Source organism: Dermacentor andersoni, chromosome 3, assembly GCF_023375885.2.
Source record: "Dermacentor andersoni chromosome 3, qqDerAnde1_hic_scaffold, whole genome shotgun sequence".
Taxonomy (NCBI): domain Eukaryota; kingdom Metazoa; phylum Arthropoda; class Arachnida; order Ixodida; family Ixodidae; genus Dermacentor; species Dermacentor andersoni.
Window position 1 is genome coordinate 145,106,447 of NC_092816.1, and position 20,095 is coordinate 145,126,541.

Here is a 20,095-nt window from a genome sequence, read left to right on the forward strand (position 1 = left end):
ATATATATATATATATATATATATATATATATATATACGTACACACACGTACACTGCCACGAAGGCCGATCTGTGGTCGAAACGTCAGCAACATGGTCGCATTTTCCAGCGCAGCTGTTAATATATATATATATATATATATATATATATTAGTCTTCAGAACCTGAAATTTTCGCAATTTCAGTGGCGCCACTCTTCAGGGGCAGCACCATGGCGCTGCCATTATAGGTCCTATGCGGTGTGTTAGAGCTTTTAAGGATGCCAGAAATTTGGGCGCCCCGAGCATGTCGCATCCACGTATAGCTGCACCTGCGCATAGTTAGAACACCGTCCGAGGGATCCAAACACAATCTAAAATCTCCATATCACTTTGAGTCCTTCGCCTTACGGGCAAAGCCGTTAATTATTTGTTATTTCAATGACAGTGACTGGAACGCACCGATATGTATAGGCTCTTACTTTATAAGAAACATGCAGAAGAAACGGAGCGAAAATATCCAGTAGACCCGCAGAATTGAGTATTTTATCTAGTAACAAAAGAGGGTTGCTATTTGTTGTGACTATTTGCCAAAAGCCAACAGGTCCATGAAAGAGCATGTTTATACAATGCTCATCAATACAAAAAAAAAAAAAAGAAATCATTTTTAGCTTGTGGAGTTTTGGAGTTCCCCTGAATTTGCTAGCTTCATAATTGTTTATGGATGGTGGCATGTTTATGCCCTCAGTCTTGATTTTACAACGAGTACTTGAAATGTGGCATTTCTACAATCTGTAAAACAGTGATATAAAGTCTCGCGACGCAGTTATGTTTCTACCATTGAGGAATACTGGCAGACCTCCATATCTCATACTCAGGCTGCTGGGCCTGTATAGTCTTGGGACAGCAGAAGCGTATGTGATCACCTTGCAAAAATTTCGTTCTCCACTATACACCTTTTTTTGTTTGCCCCGTGAAACTGCAGCTAATGCAAGAATTGCGCACGATGCGCAGGAACTCCTGGAAGACTTGATGAACTTGTACGGTGCACGTGTGTATTTACCTCTGTACTGAGTGAGTGTACGGCCATTTTATCTCTGCAGTATGATATTCTCAGTTTTGTGTACCATTGAGGAAAAAAAATGTCTGTCAGTTTCGGTCCCAAGAGAGATGCAGTGACAGCGATAACAAATTTTTCCGCTTAGCTTACACTCTACGCACGGCAGTCTAGTTGTAGGCGAGTTGCGACAAAATGGAATGACGCAACAACACGCAAGGCAACTACTACTGATGCCTGTAAGGAACAGTGCCTCGGCAGCTATTAGGCGTTTCACAACGCTGAAGAGACGAAGAGTGCAACCAATGAATGCTCCATGGTGCACGAGATTGGAGACCGATGGGAAACCGTGGGCAGTTTTCAGTGCCCAGTGAAACATTACATAATGTTAGCCTAAAAAGACACTAAAGGCATTGCAACACTTCGCTGCAAAGGAACACTTTCGACACGGGGCTGACGAACTAAGAAACTAGACGTACAAGAAGGGCAGACCAACGGCTGCTCAATGAAAGCGGTGGAAGAAAGGTACACATAGCAAGATGGAGGGTCACATCGGTTTTTTTATCGATACATCGAGTAGTATGCGCGTCAGTTTCCTTTTCCAGAAGTTCGATTTTTGTCAACTAGGGGCGCTATAACGTAAAACTATTCCAAACTTTTCTATTCTAATTCTGCAATCAGCCCTCCGCGATAGGTCAAAAACGTTTTTGGACCACCCCCAGCTCACCTATCTGTCACGCGACGTCACAAAACCGTGATAGCTCCACATGTAACATGACGGGTATACCCTGATTATGCATGATATAACCGAACAAAAGAAAAATAGTTATTTCTGATACGACGCCTTTTCGCCATTAGCCGTCGGCTATTGGTTAAAAGCTTTCGGGCTGCGCCCACTTCTCTTTCCTGTCACGCGACGTCACAAAACCGCAAAAACTCACCGTGTCAGTGACATGTGCGTGTTGAAGGTGCATTAATATGCCGAACAAAAGTGCATTTTCTTCGTAATAACCGCAGGCTGCACCATTCCGAAAGGATAAAAGATGACTGCCGCCGATCGCTCAGGCACTGGCTACTCGCACCTGCCGGAGAGCATGGGCTTATTTGCGTATAAAGAACACTTTTTGCGTGGCCGTGCAACGTTTTCGAGCACTTTCGGCACGTTTACCATCTCATTACGCCAACTATTCTTAACTGAGGATCGGTTTCAGCGTCATGTTTAAGCTTCCGTTGCATGCCACCGCGATTTTCAACCAGCCACCGCAAGCTAAGCAAGGGAAAGCGGACCAATCAAAGACGCCGGCACCACCCTCTTCATCCGGTTATCAATTTTCAGTGCAGTGGCTCGGCCCCATCCCTCCCACTTGAATGTGCTCCTCGCCTCTTGGGAGCCAATTAGGTAACACAAGCCGCTCAGTGTTGGCAATGTTATTCGTTTTTCAAGCAAACAAAAATGACCTCCTATGAACGAGGAGAGCATTTGATTGGTCTGTTGGGACAACCCTGCGGGTGACCGCCTGATGCTTCCGTCGGCGGTTACGCAAATTTGACATCAAAGATTAGAATAAAAACATATTGGAATAGTTTTACGTTATAGGGCCTTAGTTCTACAGATGGTGCACTAAAGCACGTACCGTTTAATCACGATGCAATATTGAACGCTTGGATGTTCTGTCGGTGCGTTTTTTTCTTCTTTTTTGTTCTGCGTGGCAATGATGGAAGTTCTTTCAAGCTCTGGCTGGCCAGCACAGCGAGGTTTTCGCAGGCCGGTGACTCTTTAGAGGCGTAGTTGTGTTCTGTAGCCTTCAGTTTAAACATGGACCAGTCTGACTGACGTGCTCATGCTTACGATGCAAGAAACATCGATGTCGTAGACCGCATTTTCGTGCAGTCCACGTATTTGGACCTGTGTTTTGTTCCACAGGTTTAACTTCCTGGATCTTTTTTGGTATTTTGTTTACTTTGGCACACATTCCTTTGAGCTTCATGGGTATCTAAAGCACGAAATTTAGTTTTTGTTGGCAATCTTCTTTATCTTCTACAAGATACCGCGAACTTACGGAATCACAATAAGCGCGCGTTCTTTGGATGCTTCACAGTTCTTTTTGCTTTGTTTTATTCATGGGCCTGAGTCATTTTTGTGCAACTGCTGTCATGATGTGGTTGAGGTATCCGCAGTCGACGAGGCACTTTATACCTTCATTGAATCATGCATCGATGCTTTCTTCAGGTGCCCTGGTTGGCAGCTCATGCAATGAAGCGTGCCTCAACGAAGTAACTGACGCTGTCAAATGTTCGCGGAGACAGGAAGAAGCTGCGCGACGTAACCCTATGAGTTTGAAACGCAAAGCCCATTGGCTGAAGGACAGCGATTGCTGGCTTCTATTGGGTGACACGATATGAAAACTTGTCATGGAAAAATATGCCTATGGGCAAAAAATGACAAAAACCTTAGTGAATAATTCTGAGGAAAATAGTGGTGTGAGCAAGGATCTCTTGCCTCACTCCCGCAGTCATGCATCAAAATTATGTGAAGAGGCAGGGCTAGTGAGGCATGTAAGCAAGGGACGAGCAGTAGCAATTGAGTTACGGTCTAGCTCCTTCTTGACCGTCAAGACGCAGAAAGAAGGTCTCTCGTTCCGAGTAGTAGTCGAAGACAAAGGCTCATGGCAAATAAAGCTAGTTGTTTTTATTCCTATGAAAGTATCTCAGAAGTCGCAATGTAACGGGCCCTTACTCCGGAACTTCGACGGATTGCATGACTACTTGAAGGACAAGCAACCAACAGATGTTATTTTTGTGCTGATGTATATGACATGTTTTACAGTGTCCCGAATGAAGGTGTGGTATAGGTCATACAGGAGTGCATAGAAGTTTACGGAAACACATGGTTTCAAAACCAGTATGGCAGGAACGCCACTAATTTTATGTCGTATGCGACTATACTTCGACACCCTGTTCGTCCGTCATCAAATAAGAAAATGTGTACCCAGAAAAGAAGATTTCTGAAGTGAAGGCGCTAAAAAGACGGAGGACAAAGAAGAAACACACACACACAGGGTGTGTTTCTTCTTTGTCCTCCGTCTTTTTAGCGCCTTCACTTCAGAAATCATGCTTAACCAACACGCCCAACTATCCATCCTAACAGAAAAGAAGGGAATAAACATTGGAATATGCATAACACCAATCCTATGTGACTACTACTTGGCAAAAGGCAACCGAGCTCTCAAAGAAACACTTCATCACGTTTGAGTAAACAGATGCTACAAGTAGGTTGCTGACTATTTTGCATGCTTCGAAGACTAAAGTTGAAGTGAAGAACAGACTAACAGCGCGCTACTCATGCTTAATATCTCACAGAGCTTTAGAGTTCACCCACGAAGTACCACATGGGTAATGCTTGCAGTTTCTGTGTGTTAACATTACATTCCTCACAGGACACACTTGCTGGAAATACTCCACTAGATGCACCCCAGAAAAGGATGCTCAATTTTAACTCGGGGCATTCAAAACTAACCAAACTAGCCATAGCAGCTAGTTGCTTTGAACAGGCAGTCAATAAATGTTGTCCACACAAAGTGGATGAAAGTTTACGTATGCGGATCAGGCGCCTTGTGGTGGAAACCCCTACCAGATGCTGCCAGCAGTTGCAGAAAAGCGCTTGATGCCCACTAAGAAAACAAACCAGAACCGTGAAACTGTCAAAAAACTTCCACTTATTGTGTTGCCATACGCTGATGCATACTCGTACCAAGGAGGTTGCCAGCAAGGACCAAGAAAATTTGATGTTTTCGGCTCCCATCAAACTCAAGGCAATATGTGCCAGAGTAAAAAATAAAATCACCAAGGAAGATCTAGGAAAGTCAACGTGTGGCATTAAAGACAGGTGCAAGTGTGTACACTGCACAAAAAAGTGTGGCTTACAACGTTCGTTTGTCTTGTGGACTTGTGTAACCCTAACACACTAGTCGATGTTTAAAGGACAACCAACGAGAAAACTCGAACAGAAAAACCTCGCGGCGCACTGCTCGAGGTGTGTCTGCCACCCAGAGCTTGAAAAGACTTCTTCCCTGACCACGCACAGCGAACACATAGAAAGATTATCGAGGCAGTCCATATTGCATCGCTATCAAACGGTACGTGAGGCAGTGCACCATGTGTAGACTAATTGACAAAGAAATACAACTTCTGAAAAAGACATTGACAAGCATGCGACTTGATGCATAGATAAAAAAAAAAGGCATGTGGCCATGCATCCTGCTTACTCTCGCTATATCTGCCTTTTTTCCGTCAGTGTCAATAAATTGTTGTTGGTCTGCGCTTCTTGTCTGTCGGATTTTCTAGTTCGTTACTTATGAGTCCGAAGTAGTGCCCAGCAGCGCAGCGTTCCATCGTGTCACGCTACCAACTGGCTCACCACAACACACAGCAACACCCAATTGGACACTAACTAAACGTAATAATTTGAGCTACATCAACATTGTATTCTTCGAGATGTCTGTCATTGTTTGCTGCGCGGAAAATGTACAACAAGCGTTCTGCTGCTACCCTTCACTTTGAACCACCCGCGGTAAAGGGGAGGACTTGATGTCATCTGTACGTGGCCTTCCTCTATGTCACTGCTATTTTGTAAACACTCAATTTCGGCATGTATATAATGCGTATATACTGCTTGGAGGCTTCATGTGTTCTCACTGCGTACGTAACTCCGCGGCTCTGCTTGGGCTTAGGACATCGGATCCGGTCATTTGAACCTCCACGACCGGTAGGGTGGTTGCCACACGTTGCCGCTGCGGTTGTTGTAAACGGAGAAATGCGATGAAACTCACAGTGGCTGGATCAAGGCCACCGCAAACACTCCGTGTGAGTGGAAGTTCTGAGGTCGCATATGAGAGGCATCAGAGATGACAGGCACCAGATGGCACTACTCCGATTTTAAATGTTCGTCATTTTTCGCTTACAACAGCCCTACTACTGTTACAAATGACGAATTCGTTATCACAGAATCATATCGTTTTAATCTAGCTTGACCTAGATTTTCCGTTTAGTTTCAATTTAACGTGTGCTGTCCGTTTCACTAAGACTTGATGATGCATGCCCAGAACTCGGAAGGAATTCTATAGTGCTTACAGTGTTCGTGCGCAAAACGCTCACACCAGCAGCAAAGGCGGAACGCTGCCTTAACTCACTTGATCGCTTTTTTTTTTGCAGCCGAACGCATTCCATATCGCTCGAGGCCCTTAAGGGAAGGTTTGACGGTTTCGGTATCGAGGGCGCCTGTGCCCATGATAGCGGGCGACCCGACAACGGCGGCGGTGGCGGCGTCGACCACGTGAATGTACCTGGAGCGTCCTTATGAGTGCTATCGTGATAAAAATAGTTGGAATGCGTTAAGACCTCTAGTTGACGTCGATCATAGGCAATGCCTTCCTGAGCGAGTTGGGGGCAAGAATTGGGCGTTTTCACTGCCCATGACACTCTATCGCGTCACACCTCGCGTGAGGGCAGTAGGAGGAGCTTCGCATTACCTAAAGTACCAAACTGCGCTATCTCGCGATTGGCCCATATTTTAATAGCATTAGCATTCTTTCGCAAAACGATTGGCTTGTGCGAGTACCTTCGAAAGCGTCGAGCTGTCCGCGCAAGTACACATATTCACCGCATTCCTCGCACTCCCATCCTTCTTTCTGTTCCTCTTTTGCTTTCCTCCAGCATAGGGCAGCCAACCAGGCACATTTTGGTTAACATCCCTGCCTTATTTCTGTTGTCTCCCTCTCTCTCTACGTTCTTTGTCTCTCTATTTTCACGAGTGCCGACAGCTTCTGCCGAAGCATAGATCTTGAGCCCTAGTTCAGGCAGCTGAGCCTTATCGGCGGCCTCAAAGAGGAGCCATAGCACGCGGCGCCTTTACGTCAAAGCCTCGCTGCCTCTTATCTCGATCCTCCTCTATGCGAGCGAGCATTACGCAGTTCGCAACTGGAAAGGTGAGCCGGCTTTTCGTTTCTCTCACGTTCACGGCTGACACCTGCTTCCGCGAAAGCTATGCGTGAGGTGTAGTTGACGGTGTTATTTATTTACTGGTACCGTAGGGGAACGTTGCTTGTAGAGGCGACTGTTTTGAAATCGTGCATAAAGATAGGCAGGTCGTTGACTATCTTACGAGCGCTGTAGGGCTCCAAGGTCTTTTTTATTTCACCTTCGTGTAGTAGGTTTTGGCCGATGCTCGTAAGGAGGCGCGTCAACATTCCGGACGTAAACTTTAGTGAACATGCTTATATAGTCTGATCTAATAGTTCTACAGGAACCCGCAAGGTGGATATAAGTAAAGAATAAAGGGAAATGAGCTCAGTGGTCTCCTTTGTAGCAATTGCTACGATTAGGAGTATGTCCCTCATTTTCCCTTTATTGATGCTTATATAGTTTCAATGTGTGATCCCGACAGGCTATTATGGACTTCGCACGGCACGCATGTTAAACATTAGAAGGCGCGAGATCGGCCAAACGAGGAGTGTTGTGTTTTAGAATGAAGTTATCTAAGTGGCTGCATGTGTCCGCAAAATCTTCGTGTTTCAACTTTCACGGCAATTCCCTGTTTCGCTCCTGCCTTCGAATTTATGTTGACGAGTTTAATTATGGCACCTTGCAAGTTGGACAACAAGTCCCTTTGTTCCGCGTGCTACAACATGATGCGAATGCGTGTAGCGACATACTCTACGCCCGAAACGTATACCCCTACATTCCATTGCAACATTCGTACTTGCTGGCAGGAGGGCAAACAGCCCGCTTTCTCGACATAGCTTTATCGCGAAGCTTTATCGCGGCTCTTTGCACAGCCTTGTGGAGTCGTTTACCCCCTTGTATTAGGGGAGATTACGGAGTTGGACGGAAGTGACTCTTGACCTGTTACACCTTTAAGAGATGCTACAGTAAAAAGCTGACCTGACAGTGCACGAGGGAGCGCTTCACTTCATTGACAAGGCTGCACTTCATGGTGTGCGCCATGTTCGGCAATTGAACTTTACCTGTACTCCTAAGACAGCGGTTACCAAGTGCAGTGAAGCACTTCGCCCAGAAGACGCACAATGCGCCTAGACGGCGATAACAGGGGGAGGCGGGAGGGATTTCGACTCGCTTGCATATGTTTGCAGTCAGTCGCATGTCGTAACACGTTCAATGGACTGGCTGGAACCGGCGCATGGGTACGGCGCCTGCCGGAAAACCACCGCTGCTCGCAATTTTGCGAGCGCTTCCCGCGTGAATAGCAATTTAAGCGCCTCAACATAATCACTCGGTGTGCTTATGTCGTGGGGGCAACATGTGTACTTTAGTGAACGCATATAAAGTAACGACACTTACAGAGAGAGTCGCCAAGAACTGCAAAATAATATTTATGCTATGGTAATTCTGATTGCGCCGGTTTTCCATTAGCAAAGGCCGACAGTCCCTTTTTTCGCATTTGAAAGCGCTTAGATATGCCTATATTATTGAAAATTCGATATCAGCGTAGGTGTTCTATAGGTTGTGTTCTGCACGGTATGCTCTTTATGAGAGCACTGTTTCGCAACTAGGAATGGAAATTTGTGAAATCACAGTAGGGCATCGAAATCTGTGGCTTACGGAACCGCGCTATTTCAAACTAAGAATCTAAATTTGTGGAGGCGTAATATGCATCGGAATCTGTGGCTTACGGAACTTTTTATAGTTCGCGCGTCTTCTGCCTTTGCTAAGAGTGGCGCAACGTAGATGCGTGGCTGCCGAGACATTGGATGAATACATCAAACGCCTCCTACGCTGCAGGACGGCCAAGGAGACCCGAAGGGAATCATTGCGATTGCGCGTGAAAAACGATGACATTTAGACAATATTTAAGCAAGAAATAAATAAGAAGCACGTTAAAGAGACAGAATAGACACATACAATCTACATTTATTCATCGTATCATTTGAACAACCATCTACGTCGACCTCGTCGTCTGCAGCGTCGACACTTGGTCGACACCTTATTTCTCTCACATCCAGGAGCATGGCGTCAGCGACGTTCACCTACATCCCCAGCAGAGCTGGCGTGAGCGGCGGCAAGAAGGGCCTGCAGGAGAGCTCTCTCGAGCTGCTCAGCAGCATCCCGGAGGAGTCCTCGCTGTCGCACTCGTCCGGCCGCCTGCAGCGTTCCCTGCGCGGGCCGCTGCTGTGCGCGCTCCTGTCTCTCCTGCTTTCGGCCGCGGTTCTGGCGAGCTGTGCCGTGCTGGTGTACGTCGAGGTCTACTACCGGTGGTCCTTTCCGCTGCGCGTCGACTGCAACCTGGACCCCACCGGGAGAGCGGTGGATTACGGCCGCTGCTTGCGCAGAGGGTAAGGAGTTGTGACGGGACGTGATGGCGTATTTCCTGTTCACAAGAGAGATGATGAGGTTCAGCTAGTGAGCTTTATCGACGCAAGTACAATGGGGAAGGGGGTGTCAAAATGCTGGACAAAGGCTTTTTCGCACTGCATATTAGAATGTCCTACAGAATATGGCTGACCTCTGGCTCGGGCATTGAGCCGAGGGGTAGGCTTGCAAACAGCCGTGGTATAGTACGAAGCATGCGGTGGCTAGAATAGAGGCACGAGTTCATGTGCTTCTGCTTTCAACTTCTAAGTATATGTCCGAAATTTCTTGTGGGTCAAACGAAATGTGTGGAGATGCGCACTCGCAGAATTTCGCATGTGTTCTGTTGATGTTATGTTTCTAATGGAAAGCTATACTTCAGAGTCGACGATCGAAACCACATGGGAGCGGTGGTATGTTGTCGCATAAGCGCTGCATGAGAGGCAAAGTTACGCACCCCGAGACTTTATATGCGACTGGCCTACTAGGGCGGAGTCTCGCGCGATTCGGCCGAGTCATGATCTCCTACGTGCAGCGCTCGCAAAAGGCGAGAAACGAAAGAAAGAGTGACGCCCATACGCAGAACTGTGCGCGTCCTTCTTTTGTGTCGCCTCGTCATGCGGGCCGTACGTAGAGGACTTACACCATAAAGGAGCGCAGTAAAGTCGACAGCCAAATGTCGGAATCCTTAATTAGCGCACTGCCTGCCTGTGCGAAAAGCACGAGGGCTGGGACATACGTTTCGTGCGCTTGATTCTTGCTAAACTGTACGGAAGAGACCGATAGTTCACATTGTAAGAAGAATGTCCCAAATATACTGCTGCAAGATTTCTTTACCCCGGTAAAGTTGCAAGATGAGACATTTGAAAAGTGTAACCATGGGTCTAGAGGCATGAGGACATAAAATAAAAGATATATGCAGTTCAGTTTATTATTACTCTCTTTCTCTCTCTGCACAGTTCAGTGCATTCGCTTATGGCATGGATGTAACCAATGGAGTTGGCGTTTTATTCTTATGAATAAGAGGGAGAATATCACTTATTATTCCTCATCCTACTAGTGAATCTGCGTACACAGTTACGAAGCAATAAGGCAGGCTTCGGGGCGAATGGAGACGCTCGCTTAAAGGACCACAGAACGAAAAAAAAAAGAGCGCAGCGAAACTTTTGAAGTATAGCTTTTGCAGCCCTAACGTGAAATAATTTTGCATCGAATATTTCTCAGTGAGAACGAAGCGCAAAACAGGCTTATAAGAGGCGATGAATTTCTGCGCACCTTTCTGCGGCTTTTTTTTCGGTGCCAAGACCAGGAACATCGCCTAGATATTACTACAGTGATTCTTCAAACAGTTGTTTTCCTCTGCGTTGTGATCTCTTGTTTCGTAGACATCAGCGCTCATACATCTGCTCTACTTCATTAGTGAGTATCGGGCTGTAAAGGCTAAAACGCCAGAATAAAGCTAGGAGAGGACCACAAAAAAATGAATTAGTATGAGGAAAAAAGAACGTGTAATATATCCAATAACGTTTCACACGAGAGCTAAACCGATTCCGCATTTTGAGTAAGTGCAGTGAGTGGAATGAAAGAAATTTAAAGCATGTTCATAGCATTACACCAAAAAAGACTGCCTTTCGGAATAAGCGTACCGGTCCTAGACAGGCGTGGTCGCAAATGAGAAGTACTGACCCACTTATTCACCCACGTCCTTCCATTCGACGCTGCACTTGGACTCCGGAATGTGGATTTATGCGCCCCCTTGGAACAAAGTGGTAACTGCACTTCAATGACACTCAACGCTGACGCCCGAGTAAAAAAAAAAACAAGAAAAAAAAGTGTAAGCCGTTGTGGTGTAAGGATAATGTCACTTGAGTGCATGCTTCCCAAGCATCTTGTGCTCGTTACTAAGGAGCATTGCTGAAAAGCAATGTATTCTTTCGTCGAGAGGTGTAAGTGCACTACGCTTGGTTCAGTCGAGGAAGCGCTTCAAGCTAGTTTTCCTTTATCGCTTATGAAAAAGGAACATTCGTTTTTTTTTTTCGTACAAGAATTCAGTACCATTATGTAATCTATAAGAAATATTATACAAATGTAAGAATATGTCACTTTTCGAAGACTCTACTTAAGATATAGAGTATTTGCGTTTATACGGCATAACGTAAACGCTAGTGTAACGACGAGTGGTTGTAACGTACCGTCGAATAAGGAGAGAACCGAGAAATGTAGAAAAAGATAGACACCAGTAAGTGAAAACGAGACATACTTCTAAGAAGGAGGCAGGACAGGCTCTCCAGTTGTGTGGTAAATTTTGCTCAAATATAAAGACAACTTGATTAGTCGGTAAGCCAACTATGCGATTTAGTTTTATGCACATGCAAGTCTTCTCACAAAATATGAAATAGGAACAGGTGCAAGAGCTGTAGGGTTATTATGCACCTTGTGTGGCAGTAGGAGATAGCCTATTCTGCTAGTTGCTCGTGCATAATTAGGAAATATAACCAGGATCTGCAAGCGCACTTTCTAGTTTCTCAATGCGTATGATTGAGATAAACGTCGGAATGGCCTCCTAAGTTATAAAGAAAAACTGAGTGAAATTAATCAGTCGTTACCCAATCGTCTGTCTGCTTGCGCACCAGATGCAAGTACGTGTCAACGGACGGCGACCTACCGACGTGCTTCTTCCCCGAAGGATACGGCTATGTCAAGGAGAGCGAAGAACGCCACGTGGACGGGAGCGGATTCATGACTCGTCTGCAGAGACCCGACTTGCCGCCATTGTTCGGCGGGGAATTCAACGAGGTGGTTGTTAACGTTTCCTTCCTGACGCCTTCCAGGCTTCGCGTGCAAGTAAGTGAGCAAGAACGTATGGAACTTTAGGGAGCACTTAACCTCTTCAAGAAGAGAGAAAGAGAACGAAGCAACAAAAGGCGGGAACTTAAGCAGACGCACGTCCGGTTTAGCACCCTCCATCGGGGTAAGGGCACGAAAAAGGGAAACAGAGAAAAAGGAAACACAGAGAGCTAAAAATCCTAGTTGTGTGTACATCTTAATATACGCACAAAGTCTATAAACGGTCGCAGGGACCTGGCGCGTTGAGGTAGTGTAAAGAGCTTAGCAAACATGCAGTATGTTTGAAACGGCAGCGGTGCCGGCCACGCATGTTGTGCACGTCGGGACCATTGTGACGTACTAAGGAGGCGCGCTTCCTAACAGAAGAAGTGCGCTCGCAAAAAAAAAAGAGCGAAATGGTAAATTCTTGAAGAAAAAGTTAGTAGCTTGCCCCGAATATTCTCTTGGGGCTTCTGCTACGTGTTAGAAGCGAAGCGTATGTTTTGTGGGCCCCGTAAGACTTCAACCACTAGTGTGCCGAACTAAATTTCTTTCTTTCCCAGCCGTGCTCTCAGCACCTGTCGATTACTCCTTTAATACCGGCCGTATTTGCGGTAACCCAAGTATCAGTGCACAAAGCTAGCGTTATCTTATACTCCAGTTTACTGCGTGCCCCGAACTTAAATATCCCAGCTTCGGAGTAGGTGGACTGGGGCGTATATCTCATGTTCAACTAGTGTATTCAAGAAAACGTTCCGAGAGACTGCTATTCTGAAGGTTAGATTTTACAGCGAAGCTGTCAGCCTCTAGTTGGTCCGCGTCCAATAGGTGTCAGCGTCTGTTAGGCAAAATGTGGGCCGATCGCGGCGGATGTGCAGGGCCACGAGCAGTGGCTAGTAACCCCGTAAGGCAGATGCTTTAAGCAGTCAGCAAAGTGAAGCGAACAGTACGAACATTCTTAATCGCGTATACAACGCACAAAGCAGCAAGCGTTACAGTAAAGAACAAGCACAAAACGATCATCCGAATCATATATCGATAATAAGGCGCTGCTGATGACGATGCGAAGCACGTAGCGCGCCCCGCATACGTTTTCCGGTAAAGATTACTGTTACGCAAGCTGCCGCGGCGACGGCAGCTTGCGACGTGGGGAGTGACGTCCTTAGCCTTCCGCACATAAAAGAGCCGGCCTAGAAACTGGTTTCCATGTTCTTGCAGCACCGCTGTGGGCGGCGGTGTGCTGTGAAAATTACCGTTACTCTTAAATACTAACATTTTTGTAAATTACCATTGCTACTATTATTATAAAACAATAAAACATTGCAAGCCAACCTCAGCAGTTGTAGTGGTGGTTTTCAACAGTTTCGCTGGACATCCATTTTCGCAGCGCCGGGATGGTGAGTCAATTTTTTAACCACACATCATTCACCCTTGATGAACGTTGAAGAATCCATTCGCTGCAAAATATATTTTGTGAACATAAAAAAGCAAGAAAATGTATTATTGGAAGGAATAGTATCGCCTGTACCACGATTAATAATAAACAGCATAGAACAATCTGTCAGTAGGGTGAAGGGGCGTGTTATTAGAATTCGCTTCTTGGTTCTCCCTCATGAGCGACTTGAATCACGATGTCTCAAATAAAGTGACCTAATCAATTTGTCTGGGGCGTAGGAGGTAACCATCCGTATTAAAAAAAATCCACGAATGTTTCTTGATTGAGAGAAACGTCCCATAGGAACCCTTTATTCACCAATACCGTTAATGCACTGCGGAGAGCAGACGCTTGTACACGCCAGTTTGAGTTGAGCAGTCCATCTTGTGCCTTGCCATTTCCATCCAAAGTGTTCCCCGTAGCTGCGATGCAGCCACTTCTTTATCGTAATTTTCAGATGATACCTGAAGGTCACCGCTTCCAATCGAATATTTTCGATGACGACAGCTCGCAACGTTGCAACGAAGACGACACGGCATACGAAGTGTCACAAATGGAGTCTGGACGGTCATTTGGCCTTGTCGTCACGCGTAAAGAAAACAGCACGGTAATGTGAGTATATGCAACAACGCAGACAAAGCGTGCACATTTTTTTTCAATAATGTTGCTTATGTTTCACTGCTATTACGTTTAAAACAGTTTACCATACATCCCTTAAGTCGATATTTCGCTAATTGCTTTTAAATGTTGAAGGACTCCTAAGCTAAATCTAATTGAAAAAACAATCTAGTGCTCTGTTCTGGGCCTTTGCGGTCCTTTTTTCAATCTATTGCTCTGCTCCGGGCCTTTGCGGTCCTTTTTTGCGACGGGGTGATTGGCTAAACAGAGGTTTCATGACATTTCGTTGCTCTCGCTTGGCGCCATTTATGTAAGAGCACCGCAAAATTCTTTACTGTTTCTCAGTTTCCTCTGCGCGTGCCAAAAGAGTGCCAATGCCGTCACATTACCTCTTCGAGTCAACGCCATGACACATGTGACGCTGAATAACATTATTCATAAGTTGGGTAAAAGAGTCAGATAAAAAGAATATGGGCTTGTACGTGCGACAACCACGATATGATTATGAGGCATGCTGTAGTGGGGGGACTCCACATTAATTTCGCCACCTCGGGTTCTTTAGCGTGTCCCTAAATCTAAGTGCACGGCCGCTTTTGCATTTCGGCCCCGTCTAAATGCGGCCGCTGTGGCCGGGATTAGATCCCTCGACCTCGTGCTTAGCAGCGCAACTTCAAAGCCTCTAAGCAACCAAGGAGGCGGCCAGACTTTCGAGTTTTGCCACTTCACAACATTTACCTTAGCGCCGCGCTGCACGTTTAAACTATTCTGTACTTTAGCAGAATGGGCAGGCGATGCAGAAAACCTGCACAGTGCACACTAAGAAGAATGTCAAGCTTGATCGAGCTCTCTCATGGTAAAAAAATCACCTTCCAACCATAAAAATGGTGTTTAAGCGAACTAATTCACCAACTTGAAAGTGTGATTTTTCACAATTGCACTCTTTGCCCCCAGTGTGTGCTTTTGCAAAAAATTAGTTTCGTATACACATACTGCAATCACCTTGCGGTGATTTGAACAGGGTGGTACATAACGATGTTCTTAAAAAATAATATAAAATGGCGAATAAATGAACATACAGTAGATACAGGTTATACAATATGTGCGAGAATGCACACTACGCTTTATTTCGCAGCGATATCTTTTCCGCTATCAATACCCTAGTCTTTCGTACGCCCGCGGATGTAATACCGAAGTATTTTCCGAGACGGTTGTATATATATATATATATATATATATATATATATATATATATATATATATATAAAGCGAAAAAAAGAAGGCCACGCAACCTGCATTCGAACCGCGGACCTACAGAAATGTTACCTCTCGACCACTCGACCTGTATAACTACAAAGAATAATGCAGCACTTTATGAGTGCAGTAGCACCTCTAGCTGATCTGATAGGTTGACGCCATGCTCTTGAGTGTCTATATGATGGATATATTAAAAGCTACAAATTAACTACAAAAAGTTGTTATTCAGACACAGACTACCTTTTTAGATACTACGCCAATATTGGACAAATATAACAGTTTTATTGAATACATAATATGTGAAACAAATCCCGCGCGAATTGCGCAGAAGGTTAATGTACAAACCTCGATCACACAGCAACTACGGAGACTAACGAATAACTTCACGAATACTAGACGTGCTAAATCTTTACCCAATGATAGTGCGTTTACTGGAGCGTGGAACTTCTTCTAAAGCGTTTAAAAAATGAGGGTATTTCTGCTGAAGGATACAGAAATTCTCACGATGTGTGAAATTCCTAACATTGTACTTGTATCGGCATGTAATAGTGACGATTCTGCCTTTCACGATTTCGCTTAGTACTGCCACTTCTGTCATTCTTACACTGGTTATATGCATGTGTCAATTAACTCACTTTTTGCTTTGATTAGATAGCGCGTTGTGTGTTGCTTTCCTTCTGCTACTATACTGTACCATGTAGATGTTTTGCCGCCAACGTCACACGACCAAGTCAGGCATTTTCTCAGCCTTTAGCCGTGTCTCTTGAAGCAATTTGACATGGAATTTGCTTTGCATAAAAAAAAAATTAGCTTATGTATAGATCATCAACAAGGTGAAACAATTTAGGCGAAGCTAGATGTAAGATGTGAAAGGCCGGAGCGAGAAAAAAGAACAAAGTAAATGCGTCCTTCAACTTTGCGACCGGAGTGCATCATCTCCGCAATAAATGCTGTTTTCTTTGCTGTGTAAGATTGTGCCACACATATCCACGAATGTTTATTCCAACCGATCTTTCATGAAACAGCGCAAGACTTGGGCGCATTAAAATGCGCCGGCCCCGATGCTACACCATAATGAACATGTGCCTGAAGGGCCGAATGATTGGCTGACGTGCCAGGATTTGCTGACAATTCGCAGCTAATCTATGAAACAATACCGAAGTGGAACAAATTAAACGATGCCAGTGGTGAGAACCGAAAGTCAGGGTAGGAAATAGAAAAAAAAACTGTTTTTCCATTTGACCACCACAGATGCCATGTACATGAAGTATCAAGTTGACGTCCACATGGCCTACTGCGATCATATTGACAGGCCTGAACTACGACTTGGAGCAAACCGCTGATAAATACGTGCTTATGCTTTTTTACTTGCTTGAAATTTTGAAGTACCCGAACACCCTCAGATTCTTCAAGGTGTACGTTTTGCATAAAACACCATTTTGCACCATGATATTATTGAACGACTGCAGTAAGGGTGTTCTGTGTTCTGAGTTCTCCCCAAATTTGAGAGACAATAATGGTTCAAAAAGTATGTTTCGACATCCAATTCACTATCGGTAGTGTAATCTTGCTTAGAGCGTAGCGTGTAGCAGAAACTATAGAAACAGAGTGCATTCGTTTTCTATACCCCCTGAAGAAAGGACCTCCAAAACCTCCAAGTAAAATTACACAGTAAGAATCGCTGTGGGGCACAAAAACAAACAATTTAATAAATTTCTTACTGAGTAACTTATTTTATTTGTTCATTTGTTTACCTTAAAGGCCCCTATCCAAGGAGTACTACATGAGCTGTAACCAGTTATTCAAGAAAGTATTTTTTTATCTGGTGATAAGTTGCCGTCCTGATTACGCACACAAATTAATCTACATTCTAGCACATACGTTGATACTTGTAAAGGAATTAGATGCCTTAAACACAAACACTGCTACTATATTCCAGACTTGACACCAGGCTACCAGGAACAGTGCTCGCGGAGCAGTTTCTGCAGCTATCCACACGATTGACAACAGCAAATGTATTCGGCCTCGGAGGTCTTTCCACGAAGGAGACGCTCAAGCATGACATCAGCTGGAAGACAATAACATTTTTCAACAAGAGAAGTCAGAACAGGCCGGTAGGTCCGCATTTACTTTCGTTTTAAATGTTACACTTCATGGCATTAGATGAGCAAATTCGTATAGCAAGCTCACTGAAGTAAGCAACCAATAAGTTAGATCAATTGCTTTTGCAGCATTCGGCAATAGTCACAGACACACCTCTGTGAGAGCTATTGCTTTCTTACGTTTTGTTGTCGCATGTCAATGAAGAAGAGATTCTTTGCGACATTACGCAGAAAGCTTTCACGATAATTGCGCAATTAGCAACGCTTCTTGTTGTGTGGAATGTCTTAGCCACCTGTAACTGCTATTGAGCTTTTGGTATATTGGGTAAAACAGCGTCACCTGCCTCATGCCTCTTCACTGATTGACAGGTCGCTGCATTTTCGTGCCACTTATAGTTTCCAACTTCTGTTAATTCATATTCAGCCAGTACCTATTGTGCGCACCCAATGCATAAACCTTTCAGTTGTTAGCTTTGCCCTGTGTACGTGTCGTTCTTCTTGGTCTGGTCCATTGTGTTCTCTGGCGCTGTTTTCTAAGGGTACGAACCAACAACCCCAAGAGTACGTCTTGACTATTCTCGAGCCGTCTTTGCGTTGTTACACAACACGCTAACCGAGAGAAGAGCTGCAATGCAGGCCACTGAAATGCGTCCCTTCTGCCGTGACTGAGTTCCAGTGCGCCTCCGCCGCGGCAGATATGACGTCACTACTTAGACAACCAATCAAGCGTCCCCGCTTCCTACACATGCCCTTTCCTCTCGGCGTCACCGCGCCTGACACCTTTCTCTCCACAGTCATCCTCCACACCCACTCTCCACATTTCTCCTTCCGCTTCACACTAGAATCACCGTAGCATCAAAACCCGTCCGACTCCGCAACGATAGCTTTGAAAATGTAGCGGCAGAAGAGGAAAGATTGTTGAAGTAGGCTTTGATGGATTCACATGGAGTTCACTAAATCAGTCGAGCAAAACTTGCAAATTTTGGAAGTTTTATATTTCATGTCATCGATATTTGTCGGTATATATTTATATATAGCGATTCAGCGGTATATACTGTATTTCAGAGCGAATATTTCGGTGTGCATCCTTTCTACATGGTGGTTGAAGAGGATGGAAAAGCGAACGGCGTATTTCTGAGGAACAGCAATGCAATGGGTAAGAGCAAAGTGCCTGCCGGGAAATTGTGTCAGCTGACATCAATTTGACAAGGATGACATTTCAGTGACGTTCATGGCTGGCATTCTGATTTAACTATGATATAGTGACACGTGTACTTGTTCGTGTTTGTTCGCTTGACCGCTTTTCACTGTCTAACAAATGCTCTCGCTCAGCACAGGACGCGGCTGCATTTATTGGAAGTTTCTAGAACGTTATGGGAGGTTCAATGCGTTGTCTGTTGTTACCAAAGCTTGCTTAATCTAATTGTATGCACGACGCGAATTGTGTAGTACCTTTTGGAAGACACGTGGGGGCTAGCGATTACTCTGGAAATTTTGATGACTCATGCATAAAAGCCGATTTGCTTGACCAGCAGATGACATTTTCGACGATCTCCGACTGTGTTCGCTGCTATCATTTTTCTTTGCATTCTGTTTCTGAGGGCACAGGTTCGCCCAATAAAACATTAGTTTCGCCATTCACAGTTTTGCCGCTTTCTTCACCGTTTCTGCTACGGGAAAATGATGTACTGCATATCGCATTTATTCTAAGCGTGGGCGTCAAGCAAACTATGCCCTAATGCCGACATGGAGACATCCATAGCGCAGTATATGCCAAAAAAAATATGAATCCTATCCTGCCTACTGAAAAGATGTAATAATGAAATCTAGTAGCTGTAAGAAGGCACCTCAATCAACAATCAACATTCGTCTGGTCTTAGATACAGCTTTTGCAAGTTTACACTGCACCATGTTTCAGGAGAGATCTCAAGGAAGTATTGTCATTATCGTGACCAGAATCACGCGCTTCCGTCGTCTTTGCTTGTTTCCGTCATCGTAGTTGTGATCGCTACTGAATAGGCTGCGATGACAGCCTAAAGCCGTGCAATATGGGACCAGCTTGCAGTGGCATGAAATTGTAACGTTGCGGAAAGTCGCTTGGAAGCCTTCGCGCACGGAAATCAGGTGATTTCCCAGATGATAAGCCTGCTTGCGCACTAGGTATTGTACTTATATACGCCGTTAAAGATATACCTCAGGGCTTTGTCCGGCACGCAACATATTCACAGAGAGTCACGAAACGATAACGCATCAAGTCCAAACGCAATATACATGTTTCTGTAGTTACGCACCGGGACCGCGACCTTTCACGACTTATACAAGACAACTTAATTAACAGAAAACTATCCATCTGCCCTCCCACTATATCGGTAATTAGGCACCTTGTAGGGAACCTCTATACCCTTAAATGGAACATTGGGCAAATCTGTATGCTACATCCTTCCAATGTTGCGCAGTACGTG

General features: G+C 45.0%; 1 protein-coding gene across 1 annotated transcript in view; it reads left to right on the plus strand.

Moving 5' to 3' along the window:
* The first annotated feature begins 6,976 nt into the window (after positions 1 to 6,976).
* Positions 6,977 to 20,095, plus strand: part of LOC126525091 (lysosomal alpha-glucosidase-like) — a 90,444-nt gene continuing 77,325 nt past the window's right edge. Inside the window, exons 1-6 of the mRNA XM_072287323.1 lie at positions 6,977 to 7,018; positions 9,053 to 9,382; positions 12,032 to 12,242; positions 14,117 to 14,271; positions 17,471 to 17,645; positions 18,699 to 18,789. Of these exons, the coding sequence (XP_072143424.1) occupies positions 9,057 to 9,382; positions 12,032 to 12,242; positions 14,117 to 14,271; positions 17,471 to 17,645; positions 18,699 to 18,789 (958 nt within the window). The 5' untranslated portion in view covers positions 6,977 to 7,018; positions 9,053 to 9,056. The remainder of the gene's footprint in view (positions 7,019 to 9,052; positions 9,383 to 12,031; positions 12,243 to 14,116; positions 14,272 to 17,470; positions 17,646 to 18,698; positions 18,790 to 20,095) is intronic.